At 44.7% G+C, this 18,716-nt stretch overlaps 1 protein-coding gene across 1 annotated transcript in view; it reads left to right on the plus strand.

Annotated features, from left to right (window-relative positions):
* Nucleotides 1–18,716, plus strand: part of VCPIP1 (valosin containing protein interacting protein 1) — a 114,940-nt gene that overhangs the window by 37,722 nt on the left and 58,502 nt on the right. The window contains exon 2 of the mRNA XM_085605510.1: nt 5,688–5,774. Coding sequence (XP_085461636.1) covers nt 5,688–5,774 — 87 coding nt within the window. The remainder of the gene's footprint in view (nt 1–5,687; nt 5,775–18,716) is intronic.

The raw sequence follows: 18,716 nt of genomic DNA on the forward strand, positions 1-18,716 counted from the left end.
ATAACAATGGACAAGTGGGTACTGGAAATTATCTGTTCTGGTTACTGCCTAGAGTTTACCAACAATCCTCCAAAACATTCTCCCAAGATCACAGAAACTCTCACTGGGTCACCTACACCTCCTCAAACAAGAGGTTCAGTCTCTCCTTCTGAAAGGGGTTATAGAGCTTGTACCATCACAACACCACGGGTTGGGCGTCTACTCCTTTTACTTTCTAATACCCAAAAAGGACGGTTCTCTCAGACCAATATTGGACCTCAGAACTAAATCTTTACATAGTCAGACCATTTTCACATGCTAATACTTCAACAAGTACTGCCACTTCTGCAAGAGGGTGACTTACTGTCTACTCTAGACTTAAAGGACACCTATTTCCATATTCCAATCCATCCCGCTCATCACAAATTTCTCAGATTTGTGATGGCAGGTCAACATTACCAGTTCAAGGTACTCCTGTTCGGAGTCACCACTGCCCCCAGAGTCTTTACAAAGTATCTGGCAGTTGTCGCTGCTCGCCTGAGAAGACAACACATTCATGTCTTCCCCCTACTTGGACGGCTGGCTTATCAAAGCCAGTACATATCCAAAATGTCTCCAGCACACTCACAGAAAAATTCAGTTACTACATCAACTGAGGTTCACAGTCAATGTGCTAAAATCACATCTCCAGCCTGCCAATACTCAAAACTACCTAGGAGCCACCTTGAATACTCAAAAGGCTCTGGCCTTTTCCAATGCAGCCAGAATTCACAACATTCAGGCTTTAGTTCTCCAGTTTCAATCTAATCACTTGCTTCCAGCTTGGGTATATATGCAACTACTGGGAATGATGGCATCTTGCATCATGATCGTTCCACCCATGCCAGGCTGCACATGCGTCCCCTTCAGGAATGCTTAGCGAGTCAGTGGAACCAATCACAGGGTCTGTTAACCGATCTAGTGTTGGTAAGCAGCTGTACTCCTCGCTCTCTGCAGTGGTGGAACCCACAAAATTTTTCAAAAAGACGGCCCTTAATAGACCCAGTTCCACAGACCATACTAACAGCGGACGCGCCCCTCACTGGCTGGGGAGCTCATCTTTAGCACCGCACAGTGCAAGGCCTATGAAGCCAACAGCAAATGTTGCTCCACATCAACCATCTAGAACTGCTTGCAAGCTTTCTAGCTCTCAAGGTATTTCAAACTCACCTGGTTGGTAAAACTGTCTTGGTTCATACCGACAACATGACAGCCATGTATTCCTTACTAAAACCGGAGGATGGAGGCACACTCTCTCTAACTATCCCACTTAGCCCAAGACATCAGGAGTTTGGCCATTCACCACAAAATCTATCTCCTAGCGGAACACCTCCTATGAGTGAACAATCCGATTGCAGACTTCCTCAGCAGGCAAAGGCAGCAAATGCACAAATGGGAACTCCACCCTTCGGCTCTCCTCTTATACTTCCAAAGTTGAGGAGTCCCTCAGATCTGTTTGCCACACAACAAAACGCAAAACGCCAAAGCTTCGCTTCCAGGTACCCACACCCGCTCTCAAAGGGCAATGCACAATGGATGAACTGGTCAGGGATATTTGCCTACGCTTTTCCGCCTCTCCCACTCATTAGTGGTTCGGAAGCTCAGGCAAACATCCCTCCCACTGATCCCAAGTAGCTCCCACATTGGCCCGTCAACCATGGTTCACAACCCTGTTGGAGCTGTCTGTGGTCCCGCATCAAAAGCTGCACCTAACATCTAGTCTCCTCACACAGCCATGGAGAAATCAGACACCCAGATCCAAAACAACTGAACCTCGCGATCTGGCTCCTGAAGTCATAGTTTGGTTATCTGAACTTTCCACCAGACTGCATGAACATCATCAGGGAGACCAGAAGGCCTAACAAAAGAGCCTGTTACACAGCTAAATGGAAACGCTTTGTTGTTTATTGTAATAACACTCACATCAACCCTCATGATGCTTTCATACAAAACATCATCTGCTATCTGTTACACTTGCAGCAGTCAGGATTGGCTTACACCTCCATCCGGCTACATCTTGCTGAAATAACTGCGTATCTACAAAGTGGGCAACATTTATCACTTTTCAGAGTGCCGTAATTACAGCTTTCATGGAAGGACTTAAGAGTCATACCAGCAAGGCTTCCACCTGCCCCAGTGTGGAATCTTAACATAGTCCTCACAAGATTAATGGGGCTACCCTTTAAACTCGTGTGTCAATGCGAGCCACAGTTTCTCTCTTGGAAAACTGCTTTCCTCATTGCAATCGCTTCACTGAGGAGAGTGGGTGAACTACAGGCACTAACCATAGAAGAACCTTTTTTTCAACTGCACAGTGACAAAGTGGTTCTTCGTACAAACCCAAAATTTCTACCCAAGGTAGTATCTGCATTTCACATAAATCAGTTGGTAGAATTACCTGTATTCTTCCATCAATCTGATTCTGTTGCAGAATGAACTCTAGACACCTTAGATGTCAGAAGAGCACTTTTATATTACATCGAAAGAACAATCATTTCGTAAAACTAAATAACTTTTTTGTTGCTTTTGCACCACCACACAAGGGCAAGCCTATCTCTAAATCAGGTACTGCAAGGTGGATCGTTAAATACATTCAAACTTGTTATGCAAAAGCAAAAAGAACTCTAACTGTACCCTCTAGAGCGCATATCACTCGCAAGTTAGTGGCTACTATGGCTTTCTTAGGAAACATCCCCGTAGTTGACGTTTGCAAAGCTGCAACATGGTCTACAACGCACACTTTTCACCAAACACTATTGTGTATGTGTGTTAGCGAGACAGCAAGCTAATTTGGGCCAAGCAGTACTTAAAATACTATTTAGGACCACTCCAGTAGCTACAGGTTAGCCACCGCTTTGGGAGAATACTGCTATATAGTCTATGCAAAGCATGTGATCTACAGCTCGCATGCCTCGAACGGATGTTACTTACCCAGTAAATATCTGTTCTTGGCATATACAGCTGTAGATTCACATGCACCCACCCGCATCCCCGGGTACCTGTAGCTGCTGCAGTTATCTTTAGTATACATACATAAGCATGGACATCTCTATTCTACTCTTACTAACTCCATTCTCGCCCTCTGCGGGAAAACAATCTAACAATGGAGTCGATGCCCATGCGCACTATCACCAAAAGGAGGAGTCACCTACCTCGTAACTGGAATACAAAGCATGTGAATCAACAGCTGTACATGCCAAGAACAGATGTTTACTGGGTAAGTAACATTATCCTTATTTCCTGTGTGAGGTAACACCTGGCCTTCAGCATTCTTTTCCAATCCACTTGATAATTGGGCTCTCGGTCAAAAAAGTCCTTTGTTTATGGTGCCACATTGTTTACTCACTTTGTGGGTCATCGCAGGACCTGCCTCAGGGCAGCACTTATACCTGAGCAAGGCCCTAACCAGTTGTTAATCTACAGTGGAAGATTACTCTCCCCTCACAAGGTCTCCGCTGTGCTACTCCTCTGTGCCAAGACCACCGGATCATCTTCCGGCACCCTTGTGAGCCCGTATGCCATACAGGGTCTGTTTTGCCCTCAGGCCACTCTGACTCATTTACCTTTGCTGTTGGTATTGGCAGTAAGGGAGATTATCACCATCCCCAATTGCCTCTGTCATATTGTTGACCCAGTGCTATTGTAATGGGAAGCAGTAGGCCCAGGCGGCTGCAGGAAGGACCCAGAGAGCCGCTGGTACAGTGCCTCTGGTTCTGCATGCCTCAACTGCCCGTCCCTAGTCAGACTCTTCCCCCTACAAAACTAATTAGACATTTTATTTGGATTAAGCCCACAGTATTTCATATTTACAATTCTACGGCCCCGTTGTACTCTGGAGGATTGTGTTTTACTAGTATTCCGCAGACTAGCTTTCTAAGTTAAAAGTAAAGTTTCATTTGTTTTCTAAGTGATATGTCGCTTCGGCTGATAGATACCAGTGCAGCATGACCTTTCTGATGAGAGAAAATAGTAACCGGGTTTATCCTGCACCCTATCTTTCATATGGAACCTTTAGCAGCTTTATGTTGCTCTTACAGGAAGTCACCGGAAATCCGAATTAGTTATCCAAAAAAACATACTCTTACACACTCCCTTTCTCTAGTGCAGGAACCTGAGAGGGGTTTGACATAACAATCATTGACCTTCAGCTTTAACAACATTTTTTTTTTTTTAGCTTGTAGGACCCTTGAAGAAATGTGACTAAGGTATCAAGAATTTGGTAAGATGTATTGAACAGTAAAAGGTCCCCAGAGGCAGTGGTGGGTGTTAGCAGATTAATGGTCAGAAGTCTACTGGCCACACAATTTAAACATGTAAATAATAAACTGAAAGATCTCGTGACCGGAGGTGCATGAGGTGGAGAATAAAACCCAACAGCTATTTAAATGAATACATAGATTGTTCCCTTACAACCAGGCATGGAATGCATAGCGAGACAAACCAGTATTATGCTTGAAAACAACAAGGAATTACATTTACCCGATTCTGTAACCTTTTTACTGAGATACAAAAACAAGGTGCACTGGCTGTCACTTTAATCTGTGTCTGAATTATATTCGAGCTATACCCAATTCAAGCAGCATCCAGGTCTCCAAACCCAGCAAAGATGTTTTTAGTCTTAACTGATGAGGAATTCTGACGATTGGGGGTTGCTGGTCACCGGGATCATTGCTGCTCATATTGTGGTAGTACCATAAGCTAGGTATATATTGGGATAAGATCCTGACGGCAGTTGGTGATATGATTGAAACCCACATCTTGTAGGAACCATGAGTAATCTCTTGGGTCTCCCACATTAGGCCTTGTTGATCATTGATAGGGAAACTGTTGGTTAAGCATTGGTAGCTGCAGTCCAGCCCATCCTCTTTCTGTGAGGGGGACAGCAACACCACCCCACTGGGGGGAGTGATTGGCTTGGGAAATTTTAGCGAGGGCTAAAATGACCTTTGCACTTGAAAATAAGATAATTTCTCTTTTAAATAGACTGATCTTCGTGACATAGCTGTGAACCTGATATAAAGAACGTGCTTGACCATGTTTGTTAAGGTTCTTGCAAGTGAGTCATGCAGAAATATCTGCTCTTCTCTCGAAGGACAGCCTAGAACGGGGGCCCTTTCTTCTCAAGCACCAATTCGCAACTAGTGCTTTGACCCTTGTACACTGGGCAGTAGCGTGGAACATGATATACATGCCTTCTAATGTAGAGATTTCTTTACGTGCTCCTTATCGACCAGCTGGTTTTGTAAGACTAAATATGTAAGGCTAAAATGTTCATCCTAACCTTTTTTGTTCAATTGTTAGCTTTGTATGTTGAAGTACCTACCTCCTTGAATACTGCTGCGTGACTATTATGCCTAGAGGTAGGCTTAAAACTTGAATTTGTTTACATTGCTGTAACATAAATAGCCTTTATGTAATATGACAGACGTAGCCAAAATTAATTCAGTCTTTAACAAGCTCCTTTTTACTTTTTTTGTATCTAATATAATAAACTATGCGACCATTTGTAGTAAATGCCTTTTTGAATGCCGAGGTATCTTAGGCCAGTGCAATTCAGTAATCTGAAACAATTTGGATTGCACTATCAAAATGTAGCACGTTTGCTAACTTAATCAGTCTATCAATTCTCTTTTGTCAGTCAAACTGAACGATTTACCTTTCTTTTTCAGGTGAAGATGTATGGTCTTATGCAAGAGGGCTTCCTCATTTGTTCCAGCAGGGTGGAGTTTTCTACAATATAATGAAGAAAAATATGGGTAAAAAAAATGTCTTTCTTACTTGTGAAATCTATTTAAATAACTATAAGTACATCTTCATTAGTATTCATAAAAATAAATATTCACACTCTAGTATGTCATGATCTGGTTATAATTTAACGAGAAATTTCTTGTTAAAGATTATATCCAAACGTGCCTATAAACTGATGGCTTTCTTAATGCAACATTTTCAGCATTTTTGCTTTCCTTTCTCAAGTGGAATTTGACTTAATAAGTACCAAACTACTCCGGAGAACAGGCCCCCTTTTTAGGTCTCGCCTGGCGAAAGTAGCGCATGCGCTGCTCTCGTCAGAGAGGACCTTGTGGAATCGATTCTCCCCGTGGTCTCATGCACGCGCTTGCATGGACGAAGATGGCTGCTCTCGCCATCTGTCCATAGCAGACAGCATGCGCGTGTCCGTGGGACAGTGGACAGTCCGCCGCCATCTTGTTCACGCCGGGTTCCTTCAACTCTGGCTCCAGCGTGTTTTCACTTTAAACAGTGCACGCGCGCGACGGACCCAGAGTTGAAGGAAGCCGGCGCTGGGATAGTGGACAGTCCGCCGCCATCTTTGGCATTGCCACCATTTATTACCATAACACACTAAGAATGTATTGTAAAGGGTTAAGTGGTTATCCTATATTACCATGGGTAGTATAATACCACCACAGTACACTACAGACGTATCGCGAAAAATTAGGTTGTCAGCAGAAGGAATTTCACCGCTCTGGGCTCCAATTCCCAGAAATCTAAGGGTCAATACTTTTTCCACCAATAGTTTTCATTTATTTCTTCCTCGGTTACGTTTAAATAAAAACATTGGATGGGGCAGTCAAAATAAACCTTGGAAAAAGCAAGACTCCAGACCCGAAAGTGACCGCTTAAACAACAACCAGGTCAAATACCGGCAAGCCATGCATTTACGAAAGCTCAGTGATTAGACGCCCCGCTCGGAGTCCACGCAATGGTGAGGTATGTGTCGAATAAATGCAGTACAGGCTATTACCGACTATGTATGCAAAAAAAGGAGGGACGTGGGGGGCCTTTTTCCACACAAGAAAGAGTGGGAGGTCCAGCATATAAAGGGTCCCCAATTGATCTACAACGAAAGTGAAGATATGCTGTTCCTCTGGAGTAAGGACATGCAGAGTCAGGAAAGAAAGGAACCAACAGAATGCCCTACGTGGGTTAGTGTTGACAAGCAGTCCAGTCCAATAATATTTCTGCTGCTTGCGTGTCTTTTCCACAGGGACAATCAGTCACCATAGTTCACTGTGGAGAATCACTACATGTTTTTATTAATAGTTTTTTAGACGTCCTCACAACACACATCGCGTTCACTTCACAGATGTTAATTAGCAGGTGTCAGTCACCATTAAGATCGTATCAATGTTTGTTATGTACCTCAGCCTGAATGATGCCTTATCTTTTTCCTCAACAGGTAAATCCAGGTTTTAACAGGTACCACTAATAAATCACCACTTTTTACCGGGAATATCTCTGCATACCACTGATGCGAGGTGTAAATAGTTTACAAAATTTTCGGTCCTGAAGAATCGCTAGTGCAGATAACTATAAGCGAGAAACATGTTGACCTACACTTTGTAATAAGGACACCACTGAGCGAGATACTATACTCCGGCTAGTGCCTTGTTCATTTCTTTTATGTAGGGTAGGAGACCCCCAGAATAAAGTTTTTCCCAAGGTACTCGCAATCCTATTTTAAATCACTTCACCACATCTACACTGTCCTGGCCCCACACCCGCACTTCACCGCACGGCTGTTGGATAGAAGATCTCCGTTAAAATGCCCCTTTTTTAGGGTGCCCGTTGGTATTGCACCGCCGACACACCGAGGAGCAGCCCAGATGATGAGGCATGACACCTGCAAGGGTGTGTGAGGGCATTAAAATCCAACATATGAATTGCCAACACTAACCCACGTAGGGCATTCTGTTGGTTCCTTTCTTTCCTGACTGCATGTCCCTATTACCGACTATGGACATACTTGGCCGTAGGTTGTGCACGGCATGTTTTATATTGGAGAAGCTTAGAGGCATAAGTCAACCGGACCGTTTTGAGCGAGTAGATGTATGAAGCAACCTGCCCCATGGACAAGTAGATATTTTATTAAATTCCACACCCCTGAGCCTTTGCTCAGGTGAAGTGTCGTTTTTTTGTTGGAACGGCACACAGACCTTAAAAGATATGTAAAATGTGACCAGACCTGCAAGTCGAGTAACTTTACTTACCTGCTCGACCTAAACCTAATGGTCTATACACAATATTTTTATAAGGAACACAATCATTTTATAAGATCCATAAGCATGTGCCTGATATGGTTTCATAGCTGTATTTCATATCGGAAAATAAAGCATCAGCTTTTCAATTGTTATCATCTTTAAAGACATTTCTATATATTTTCATGTACAAGTTTTCAGTAGAGCTGCAACTTGATCAGAATATACTTTTTTTAGAGTTGGGTAAACATTGTTTTTTCTAGTACCATGCACACATACTGCAGCGTTTGCAATTTTGTGTATGGAGAGTTCAATGTAATATTTTATTTTGGTCTCACATAGGCAGCGCTTGCGCTGTGCAGTATTCATTATATGGGCATTAAGCTCTGCCCATGTGTACCGCCCATCTTTACATTTAGCTCCTCTTCCTTCCCTTTGTAAATGATGGCTTTTGATTCGGCAATAGGCTTCGTAGTCCCTCCTTAGTACCTCCTTTACTCTTTTTGTAACCTCCCATAAGGACTGGCCCTCTTACATGTTAGTTGGTATGTTTTATTTACTGTCTATGGGCACAGTTTTCTTAAATGACTCTCTCCTATGGCACACAACATGATTTCCTGTAATCTGCAACTGCTTGTTTTCAATTTACGACTGATGATTGAGGCTTTCTGCCGTCTGCTGCAAGTTTTACATTGACACTGGAACACTTCCACATTAAATGTAGTTTTCACCATCTGTTCATCATGTATTTACATTGTTTTTTATTTCTTAAAAATCACAGTTTTGCTGAGACTCGAATCATGTTCCCCTAGGTCCAAAGTCGGCAGCTCTAGAGGTTACGCCACATCCACCTTCCTGATGGCTACACATTTGGGGTGGTTTGCTTGTGTGTGTCAGGTGATTGCCTATGATAGTCTAGGTACAATTAAGCATTCTGTTTCGTCCTGTTTTGACCCATTTGTCGTTTATTTTTGGCAAGATTTATGCCTTTTCACTTCTGCTTGATGTAGTTAACTGCCCAGATTTTTATTTTTTTTATTTTTAAATTGCCGCTGCAGAAATGCGAGCTGTTAACGGAGGGTTTAGTGATGCATGAGGGCAGAGAAAGATTAGACTTGAAAAAAGCACGTTTTTAGGCAAACCCACATGAAATGTAGTTTCTCCCACGGTAACTTTTTCTTTCTCAAAAACTAGAGATTTACAGCCATTCTGGTATTAACAACAATGTATTTTAATTTTCTACTAATGTTGCCACCTTGTGGTCTCCAGACATCCTTGTACATGAATCGGGACTGGGGAAAGACTTTTCCCAAAGGCGAAAGCTAGCCGAACAGAAAAACTATATGGAAAGACAATTATGCACGCACTGTGTTAGAGAAGGCATTTCAAGAAAGGCATAAATCGGCTACATTCACAGATTTGTGTGAACCTTCAGAGAACTTCCTATTTTGTTTTATTTTATTTTAGGCACTGTTAAGGAAAACTACTACAAAGGTGCAGTGTGGCGCTTTTCTAAGAACATTTAAAATGCAGCAGGAGCAAGATGTATGTAGAGTATTGTTTATACGGTCCAGTTAAAACAAATGGGGACATATGATTGGGAAAAGGAACAAATGATGGATGGAATGCTGAACAATGCAAACATTCACCCCCAGTCACAAAGATCTGCGTTTAATCCATTGTTCTTTTGCTCACAACCCCAGTTCGGACGCAGCCATAGGCAAATCAGCCAGGTCTTCCCTGGACCGGAAACATCTGTTTACGGTTGTACCTCATGCCGACATTTTGCAGTTTGAGTGGTGTACGTAGCACACTATGACCCAGGACATGCCAGGATTTCAGCTTGTGATTGATCATAACCAGTCGTCTCTGTGAGCGTTTAAGTCCATTATCATTCTTGAATTGGCCACTATATATTCTGTTTGGGACTAAAATAAAATTGTGAAAATGAGAATATATAAGTGATGGTTAAACATGCTTGGACGGAAATAAGTTTGAGTATGGACTCTGCTAAAGCTACCAGTCTGCACTGCTGAATCAATCCCAAATTATATAAAATCCTACTGAATGTTTCTAACTACATCTGAGCGCCTTTCTATGTGTCTCTATGCAATAACCGTTTCTACTTTTGAAGCTGCAAAGCTTCAGCCTACGGTATCTCCAAATAAAGTATTCTTGGGTGAAGCCTGCCAAACAGCATAGTCTTCTGGTTGCAAAAGACCTTTTGTCAGTTTACCAAAAATATACAGGGGCTTGGAGCCACTGCCTATCATTGGTTGACATTCCTGTCACTCATTTGCCTGTTTCGTATTCTTGTCTCAGCTTGTCAATCTTCTTTTTGTCCTTCCCATGGAGCATAGCCTGTTTACCTATTATGATTGGCTGGCTTCTGTGTCTGTGTGCCGCCCCGCCCTCCGCTTGCTTTTCTAGCATCACCCTTCTTTTGCAGTGGGGGATTGGGGGAGGGGCGGGTGTAAGCGCTCCACAATAGTGCCTGTTCCCTAGTTGTGTCCATATATTTCTCTTCCCTTGCACTGTGTTGCACACGGTCACCAGTGAGCTTTTCTCTGACCCTCCATTTTGCCCTGGCTCCGTTGTTCTCACCCCCCCACCCCCCTTTTTAGATTTTTCACCTGTGTGCTTCTCCCCCATTTGCTCCCTCCTCTCCACTGCAGCCATCCATGTTTGTTTCGGTCTCCTTGCCCGTCGTGTTTTAGTTCTCACCCAGCTGTGCATTTTTTTTGCTGCTCCCCAACTTGTGCTTCAAGTAACTCCTTCTGAGCGTTTACTTTTTTATTTGATAATCCAACACAGATCGGCAAGTATAAAGGAAAAAGAAATGGTGCATCATAGCCATTTTTTTCATTTAGGTTTGCTGCACAGCATGGTGAATGCTGTATGACCTGGTTAAAATCATTGACAAAGTCAGTAGATCTCAAATGCGACACTTACTTGCTTTGCCAATATTTGTTCAAATTGACGCAGAAACAAACAATAAGCCAACTGTGTATTTAATGCTCACTTACTGATAATGAGTTTGACAGTCGTTCACTTGAGGATCTTCTGACTTAAACAGCTGTGAGACACACTTCAATGTGGCTAACCTGCTTCCCCGTGCCTCTGCTGGGATGGTTCATAGCTTTGTTTTCTGAGCTTTGCTTTCCTTTTAAATCCTTTATTTAAAGTTATTACCCTTAAATCACTTTAACCCAGAGGTCAAGAAGATTGTTATTAGACTATCTTATTCAATTAACATAATCATTGATGCTCTAAATCGATGATTCTGAACCTCAACCCTGGGGGTCCTGCTCAGGGGATCCTCAACTGCTTAGAAAATAAAACAATAACCTATTTAATAAAGTCTATATAACTAAAGTAAAATGTGAAACTGAAAATGTTCTGTAAAAAAAAGAATTTGGAATTGGAAGCTAAAAATTAAGTTGGTAACCTCTGATTGGTTTATGAGAGCAGTGGAAGTGTATCAACTAGATTATAGTATGAGCCATGAGTGGCCCCAGTTGAATTTAGAAAATCCCCAACCTATCCATTAAATTATTATTATTTCAATATTTGTTTGTGAAAGAAATAAAATATTTAACCATCAAAATTGCTTTAACTGGGGCCTCCACCATCCAGTAATGACTTGGTGAGAGCCCTGGATTCCAATAATGACTCAATTAGGGGTGTCTCTGGATTCCAATAAGGATATAGCGGTGGTCCACAGAAGTTAAAAGGTTTAGAATCACTGCTCTAAATTATAAGTTTTATAAGCCCCTCACAGTATTGTTAGTATGAGCGATAGCAGGATCCCTTCTCAACCATGATGTGATCAAGCAATAGGTGTGATACCTCCATTTGTAGCAGCACGTGATAAAAGAAGAAACGTTAAGAGCTGCTAGAATATTACTGCTGAACATTGTTTATACCACATAGCCTCATGTAAACCTAGAAACTAGCATATCTATCCCTCTTTGCCCTCATATACAAGGCAACACATACATCCCATATCAATCTTTATGGTAAGGATAGAACCTGAAAGTCAGGCTGATCGAATCTGTAGTGTGCAGGAGAAGGAAAGAAAGAAGAGAAAAAATGATGCGGTGTTATGGGACGGATGTAGAAAATGTTTTGCAATATATTTGTAGAAATGGTCAAATGGGAAGAAATACTCCTGCACAGGTAATGAACAATTTTGTATAGAGTTCAGGTAGCAGGGGTAAGCCGAACAAAAACTGGGATAGTGCAACGGTATCTGGGATATAGGTGTTGAAATTGTTTTGCTCTATGAAAGGGGTCCCAGGTACTCTGAAATTGTACTTTGAATCTGTATATAATACGTCCGTGGGTAGCTAGTCATGAGTGCCAGGGCCCTTTTCTTCCATCTAGGCACTTTCAATTTCAAGTATTTTGATTGCATAATTTTGCCATAGATAATGCCATCCAGCGTCTCCAGTGCAATGGGGCCGATTTTATGTCAGTCTTATCATGCAACAAGGCTGGCTTATTTGAATGTCAGAAGAGGTTATTGCTAGTGGTCTTGCCATAGATTCGTACAGTATTGTGGTACATGGAGGAGGGGGTACAACAACAACCATAATATGTATATTGGATCACATTGAGGGGCTTTAGTCCTCCAGCATAGTTTACGAGTCGTACATTTTGCCCTATGAAGCTAATGAGGGACAGTACCAATCACAGAATTATAAAGTATGTGAACTAGATTTGTGCTACTTACAACTCTCTATTGTAGGTATCCAAGTCCAGTCTTCAGAGTAGTCTGTCAATAATTAGGCCAATCAGTGTAGTGTGGTACAGCATTCAGTCTCTTGAGAGTAAAATTTCGTAATGAGCATATTAAATATAGCAGATACAATCTTGGTACCATTGCCTTATTTATCTCTGTAGGAAAAAATCAGAGATTTGAAGGTGTGTGTGTAAGTTTCTCCTCCTATCGAGTCTTCATAACCTTGTGTCGGTTGTCTGTGTTTCCAGGATTGGGAGGACAGCAGCCCGAACTGTTCTTGCATAGCTGTGGACAATTTTAAATGGCTACCTTCACTTGGATCTTCCATCCTCAGTCCTTTGAAAAGTGCATACTAGCCATTTGAAAGTGTCTTAATCAATTACGCTGACTTCATTGTTCCACAAAGGCAGCTCAGTATGCAGGTATCTACTGTTGCAGATATTCAGGTGTTTGTAGTCTGACACCCATGCTTCTCTGAAGGCTTCATTCTTCCTGTAAATATAGGGAGAACCTCACTCTTGATCCAGTTTAATTCTGTCACCCGAGAAATACTATAACGTCTCAATCAAGCTGGAACTCAGTTTCTAAAAGGGAGTATGATGTCACCCTTTGCATGTTAGAAGATCGGAGTAGTCCACCACCAAGTGTCCTCCCTTGGTCGAGCTTGGTTCTGTCAAATTGCTGCTGCCAATAGTTTGTGGGCCAATAACGGGAGTGGGAACAGACACCAGCCCTGTTTTATACCTCTGTATGTTGAAAACCTATAATATATGAAGCCTTCACGGTCTATGCAATATTACATTTATGTAGTAACTTTTCACGTCAAGACCTACACCTCTCCTCTGCAGAGCCCGGAAAAGGTGGCCCCAATTAACTAGATCAGAAGCCTTTCTGGCATGCATCTCCCTCTGTTAAAGAATCCTTGGCTTCCACTCACCCTGGAGCAGTTAGTACAGCGCGTCCTGAACATGCATGATTTAAAGACAGTTTGCGATTTATTTACAGATGGCATTCTCAAATCCAGATCCATTCTGGTTCAGCTAGGACAAACCACAATAAGACAAATGTATGTTTCATTGCATACACAGTGCACTATGCGATGTGCTGCCTGCCTACCCAACTGAGCCAACCGACTTCCTCCACTCATATTAGTGAACACTTCCTCTGACAACAGCCAACTGGTCTCCAGATTTTGCAGCGTGAATCTTTCTGGATTCACTATGCTGTGCATTATTCCGCGATCTTGTGGTTGGGTCCGGATTCGTAGTCTTTCTTTTGTGATTTATTTTTTTTTTTTTTTTTTTCGTAGCCCAGGTGGGCGTCGACGTCCCACCATTTGGTGTACCTCTCGTGACGTCGGCGCGCTTCCTGCGGAAGTCCCACCTTGGGTGCGCCATCTTCAGATTCTTTTTTCCGCCGTTGGGTCTGGATAGTCATCGAGAAGCTCCAGAGTTGAACGAAGAAATAGATAAATACGCGAGTTTCATCGAAGGAGAAAGTATACAAGACTACAGAAAAGAAGAACATACAGCTGGGACGACGAAGAAGGTGGAGTTCCACGGAAACTTCGACGCCCATTGGAAAATGCGCACTCAGAGACTCTGAGCGCAATGGACAAGACACCATTCAAATTCTGCCGTAACTGCCACCACAAATACGCGCAGAAGGATCAGCATCCAGTCTGCAACCTTTGCCTGCCGATCGACCACGTGAGCAAGGATTGCAACGCCTGCGCCGTCTTCACGCCGAAGACGCTCCGAGTGAGAGAAAGGCAGAGAAGAGCCAACTTCAACATGGAAGGCAAGGGTAAGGCCCCGTCGCTGTACGAGCTGGGCCTCTCCACCGACTATGAGGACAACATCGCCGAAGGACCCGACGTCTTCACGGTCGCAGAGACCGATAAGAAAACGCCTGACAAGGTAGGAGACTCTTAGAGTACGAAAGCCCCGAAAGGGCCCCGAAAACCTGAGAGTGACTCTCAAAACAGAGTCAAAGTCCTCGAAGGGAACACCGGCGCCGAAAATTTCGACGACCGCAAGTGGATCCAAGGACGAAAGGCCCGGCGGATCCTTCGAGAAGGACTTCAGGTGCCGAAGCCCACCGAAAAGCAGGGTTCGTCGAAGCAGGGCCTCGAGGTGAGCCGCCCGACGACGAAGGAAAAGGCCGCGTCGACGCAAGCTCCGTCGAAGAGACCAGCGCTCGACGCCGATCCCGCCTCCGAAATGGAGAAGAAAAAGAGAAGGCTCGAGGCGGAGATGGAGAGTATCCTTCTGAGGAAGAAGGAGTTCGACGAAAAAATGACAGTACAAGATCCCAGTAAGGCCGCCGACCGAGGTCGTGGAACAGGAGGACTTCGACACCGAAGATCTGTCGAGAGATCCTGAAGAGGAGGAGGAAGCCTACTATGAGGGAGAAGAAGACGAGCAGCAGTCGATCTACGGCTCGGCGCTGTCGACGACTCAGGAGATGGAATGGCAAGACCTCGACGCCGAAAGTCCCGAGGAACCCGTGGAGACATATCCTTCGAGGCCTTCGCCGCCAGACGACATTGGAGCATACAACATGGTCGTCAGGAGCGCAGCAGCGGCATTTGGGGTGAAATTGGACGAGGAGAAGCTTTCTACTGGAAACACTGCTCCCCATCCAGACTAGGAGCGAGTAACCTCCCCATGCTCCAAAGCGTAATGAACCAAGGGAAGGAGGCATTCAAGGAGCCCGGAACTTGCAGATCCATCACTCCAAGAACTGAAAAGAAGTACAAGCACTCTTCACAGGATCCTCCATATATCAAGGGATCAGTCACAGCTGACTCCATCATTGCTTCCACGGCCAGGAAGAGGGCCAATGTGCCGGCTACCTCAGGGCCGCCTCCCGACAAGGAGAGCAGAAGAATGGACCTCACCGGGAGGAAGGTGGAGAGAAATGCGGCCATGCACTGGCACATGGCCAACTCAATGCCCTTCTGAACAGGCACCAGCACCAACACTGGGACGAGATGGGAGACCTAATTAAGCATCTCCCAGAGCAGTACAGACAGAGAGCTTCCCATCTGGTCGAGGAAGGCAAAAGCATTTCTAACGCATGCAGTAAGACCGCATTGGATGGGGCAGAGACATCTAGCAGGCTGATGGCTATTGGTATCACGGAGAGGAGGCAAGCCTGGCTCCGAATTTCTTGCTTCAAACAGGAGGTCCAGAACAACATACTGAACACACCATTCAACGGTGAGACGCTGTTCGGTGCCACGGTGGACGAAAAACTCTCCCAGCTGAAGAAGGAAAATGAAACGGCCAGGTCCATGGGGGCCCTGCAATTCAGAGGGATGCGAAGAGGCACCACAGCTCGGAGACCCTTCGGAAGGGGAGGAAACCAGCCGGGTACGTCACACCAGACTTTCCAGCAAGGACAGCAGGGTGAAGGTCACAGCCAGCAGGGCCAGCAGAAGCAGAACTGGCAGTACCAACCTCGGGGCCAGTCCTTTCGCGGGAGGGGAAACGGACGTGGACAGAGAAGAAGAGCGGGAGACCAACCCTCCTCAAAGTGACTTCCATCGAAAGAAGAGGCTCACCCTCAGGATACCCCAGGGGGTGAAGCGCATAGTGAACACAGGGGGGGGTTCACAAACCAAACGCCTACGAGCATGCAACACCAGTAGGCGGAAGACTAAATCTTTACCTTCAACAATGGCAAAAAATAACATCAGACAAATGGATTCTGAACGTCATACAGTACGGGTACTGTATAGAGCTAGAGAAAAGGCCTCCAGACAAGAAACCAAAACGAAGGCAACGCTCCGGGCAGGAGCTTGCTCAACTCAAAAAGGAGACTCTGCTCCAAAAGAAGCCCATAGAACCGGTGCCATACAGAGAAAGGAACAAGGGAGTGTACTCAAACTACTTCCTGGTCCCAAAGGTGGACGAAACACTAAGACCCATCCTGGATCTACGGTTCCTAAACAGATTCATAAAAATTCAGAGATTCAAAATGACATCGCTGCAAGAAGTGCTGCCCCAGTTACGAGGAGGAGACTTCATGTCCACGGTGGATCTCAAAGATGTCGGTGGATCTCAAAGATGCCTACCTGCACATCCCGATGAACGGTCGACACAAGAACCTGGTAAGGTTCACCATCAACGAGGATCACTACCAATTCACAACCCTGGCATTCGGCCTCAAGTCCGCGCCAAGGGTGTTCACAAAATGCCTGGCAGCGGTAGCAGCATACCTTCGGAGGGAATGGATCCATGTATACCCTTACCTGGACGACTGGCTCATCAAAGCAAGTACTCGCGACAAGTGCGAGGAACACGCAGAAATAGTGACAAATACACTAACAAGTCTAGGGTTCTCAATTCACTGGGGGAAATCATCAATGGAACCAGAACAGGTGAAGATCTTCCTGGGGGCACAGATCAACACCATAAACAACAGTCATGCCCAGCAACAGGAGAACAGAAGCCCTGCTGAAGGAGACACGTCTCTACCAGAAGGGGCGAGCTCTGACAGTGAGAACGGCGAGCAAGATCATGGGGATGATGGCGTCATGCATGCACACATGAACAAGCTCAGAGTGAGAGGTCTGTGGACTCCAACGGATGCGGTCAAATACATCAACTACCTGGAATTGAAGACCGTACTGCTAGCCCTGAAGGCTTCCAGAGGCAGCTGTACAACCAAAGAGTGTTGATACAAACAGACAATACTACGACGATGTTCTACATCAACAAGCAGGGAGGAACGCAATCGTTCCCCCTATACAAACTGGCTCAGGAGATCTGGAGATGGGCAATCCCACTGAAAATAGACCTGCTGGCCATACACCTTCCAGGAAAGGACAATGTGGAAGCGGACTGGCTCAGCAGGCAGACTTCGGCATCCCACGAGTGGGAGCTCAATGGATGGGAAACGCAAAAACTATTCAGAAGGTGGGGGAAACCTACAATAGACCTATTTGCAACACGCCAGAATGCAAAATGCCAAAACTTCGCATCCAGACAACCAGAAAAACAATCCCAGGGGAATGCCCTATGGATAAGCTGGTCAAAAACATTTGCCTATGCTTTTCCACCAATACCACTGATGCACAGGGTACTCCACAAATGCAGGACAAGCAACATGACGCTGATCCTAGTAGCACCACAGTGGGCAAGACAGACATGGTACTCTCAGATAGTGGAGATGGCAGAGGGCCCTCCACACTAATTCAAAAAAATCAAAGCCTTACTCTCCATGCAGAACGGAGAGGTTCTACACCCAGAGAGCCTCAGTCTAGCGGCTTGGCTCCTGAGGACCTAGAGTTCGCACACCTTAAGCTACCTCGAAGCACTATGCGAGTGCTGCGTGAGGCTAGGAGGCCAACGACACGGAAATGCTATGGAGATAAATGGAAAAGGTTTACTATTTGGTGCACCAGAAATAAACTGCAAAACAAAATGACCAAGGAATCAACGGTGCTTAGATACCTCACACACCTACTAAAATCTAATCTATGCTCGTCGTCACTAAGAGTCCACCTAGCGGCGATTGTAGCATACACACGAGGGGAGACAGGAGGAAGTTTCTTTACCTCTGGGGTAGTAAAGAGATTCCTCGAGGGAGCTAAAAGATTAGCACCACCTAAAAGAATGCCGCCGCCGGCATGGAACCTCAATTTAGTCCTGACTGAACTCATGAAGGCGCCCTTTGAGCCCATACACAAAGCCTCACTACAAATGCTGAGCATGAAAACAGCCTTCCTGGTAGCAATAACATCGCTATGCAGGGTTAGCGAACTGCAGGCGTTAACACTACAGGAGCCCTACATACAGATCCACAAGGACAGAGTCGTCATGAGGACAGACCCACACTTCATGCCAAAGGTGGTGTCCGCTTTCCATATGAACCAGACCATTCAAATACAAGTTTCTTCCAAAACCCGACAACGGGCGCAGAGAGGGCACTTCACACTCTCTACGCCA

The sequence above is a fragment of the Triturus cristatus genome, chromosome 5_1 (assembly GCF_964204655.1).
Source record: "Triturus cristatus chromosome 5_1, aTriCri1.1, whole genome shotgun sequence".
NCBI lineage: Eukaryota > Metazoa > Chordata > Amphibia > Caudata > Salamandridae > Triturus > Triturus cristatus.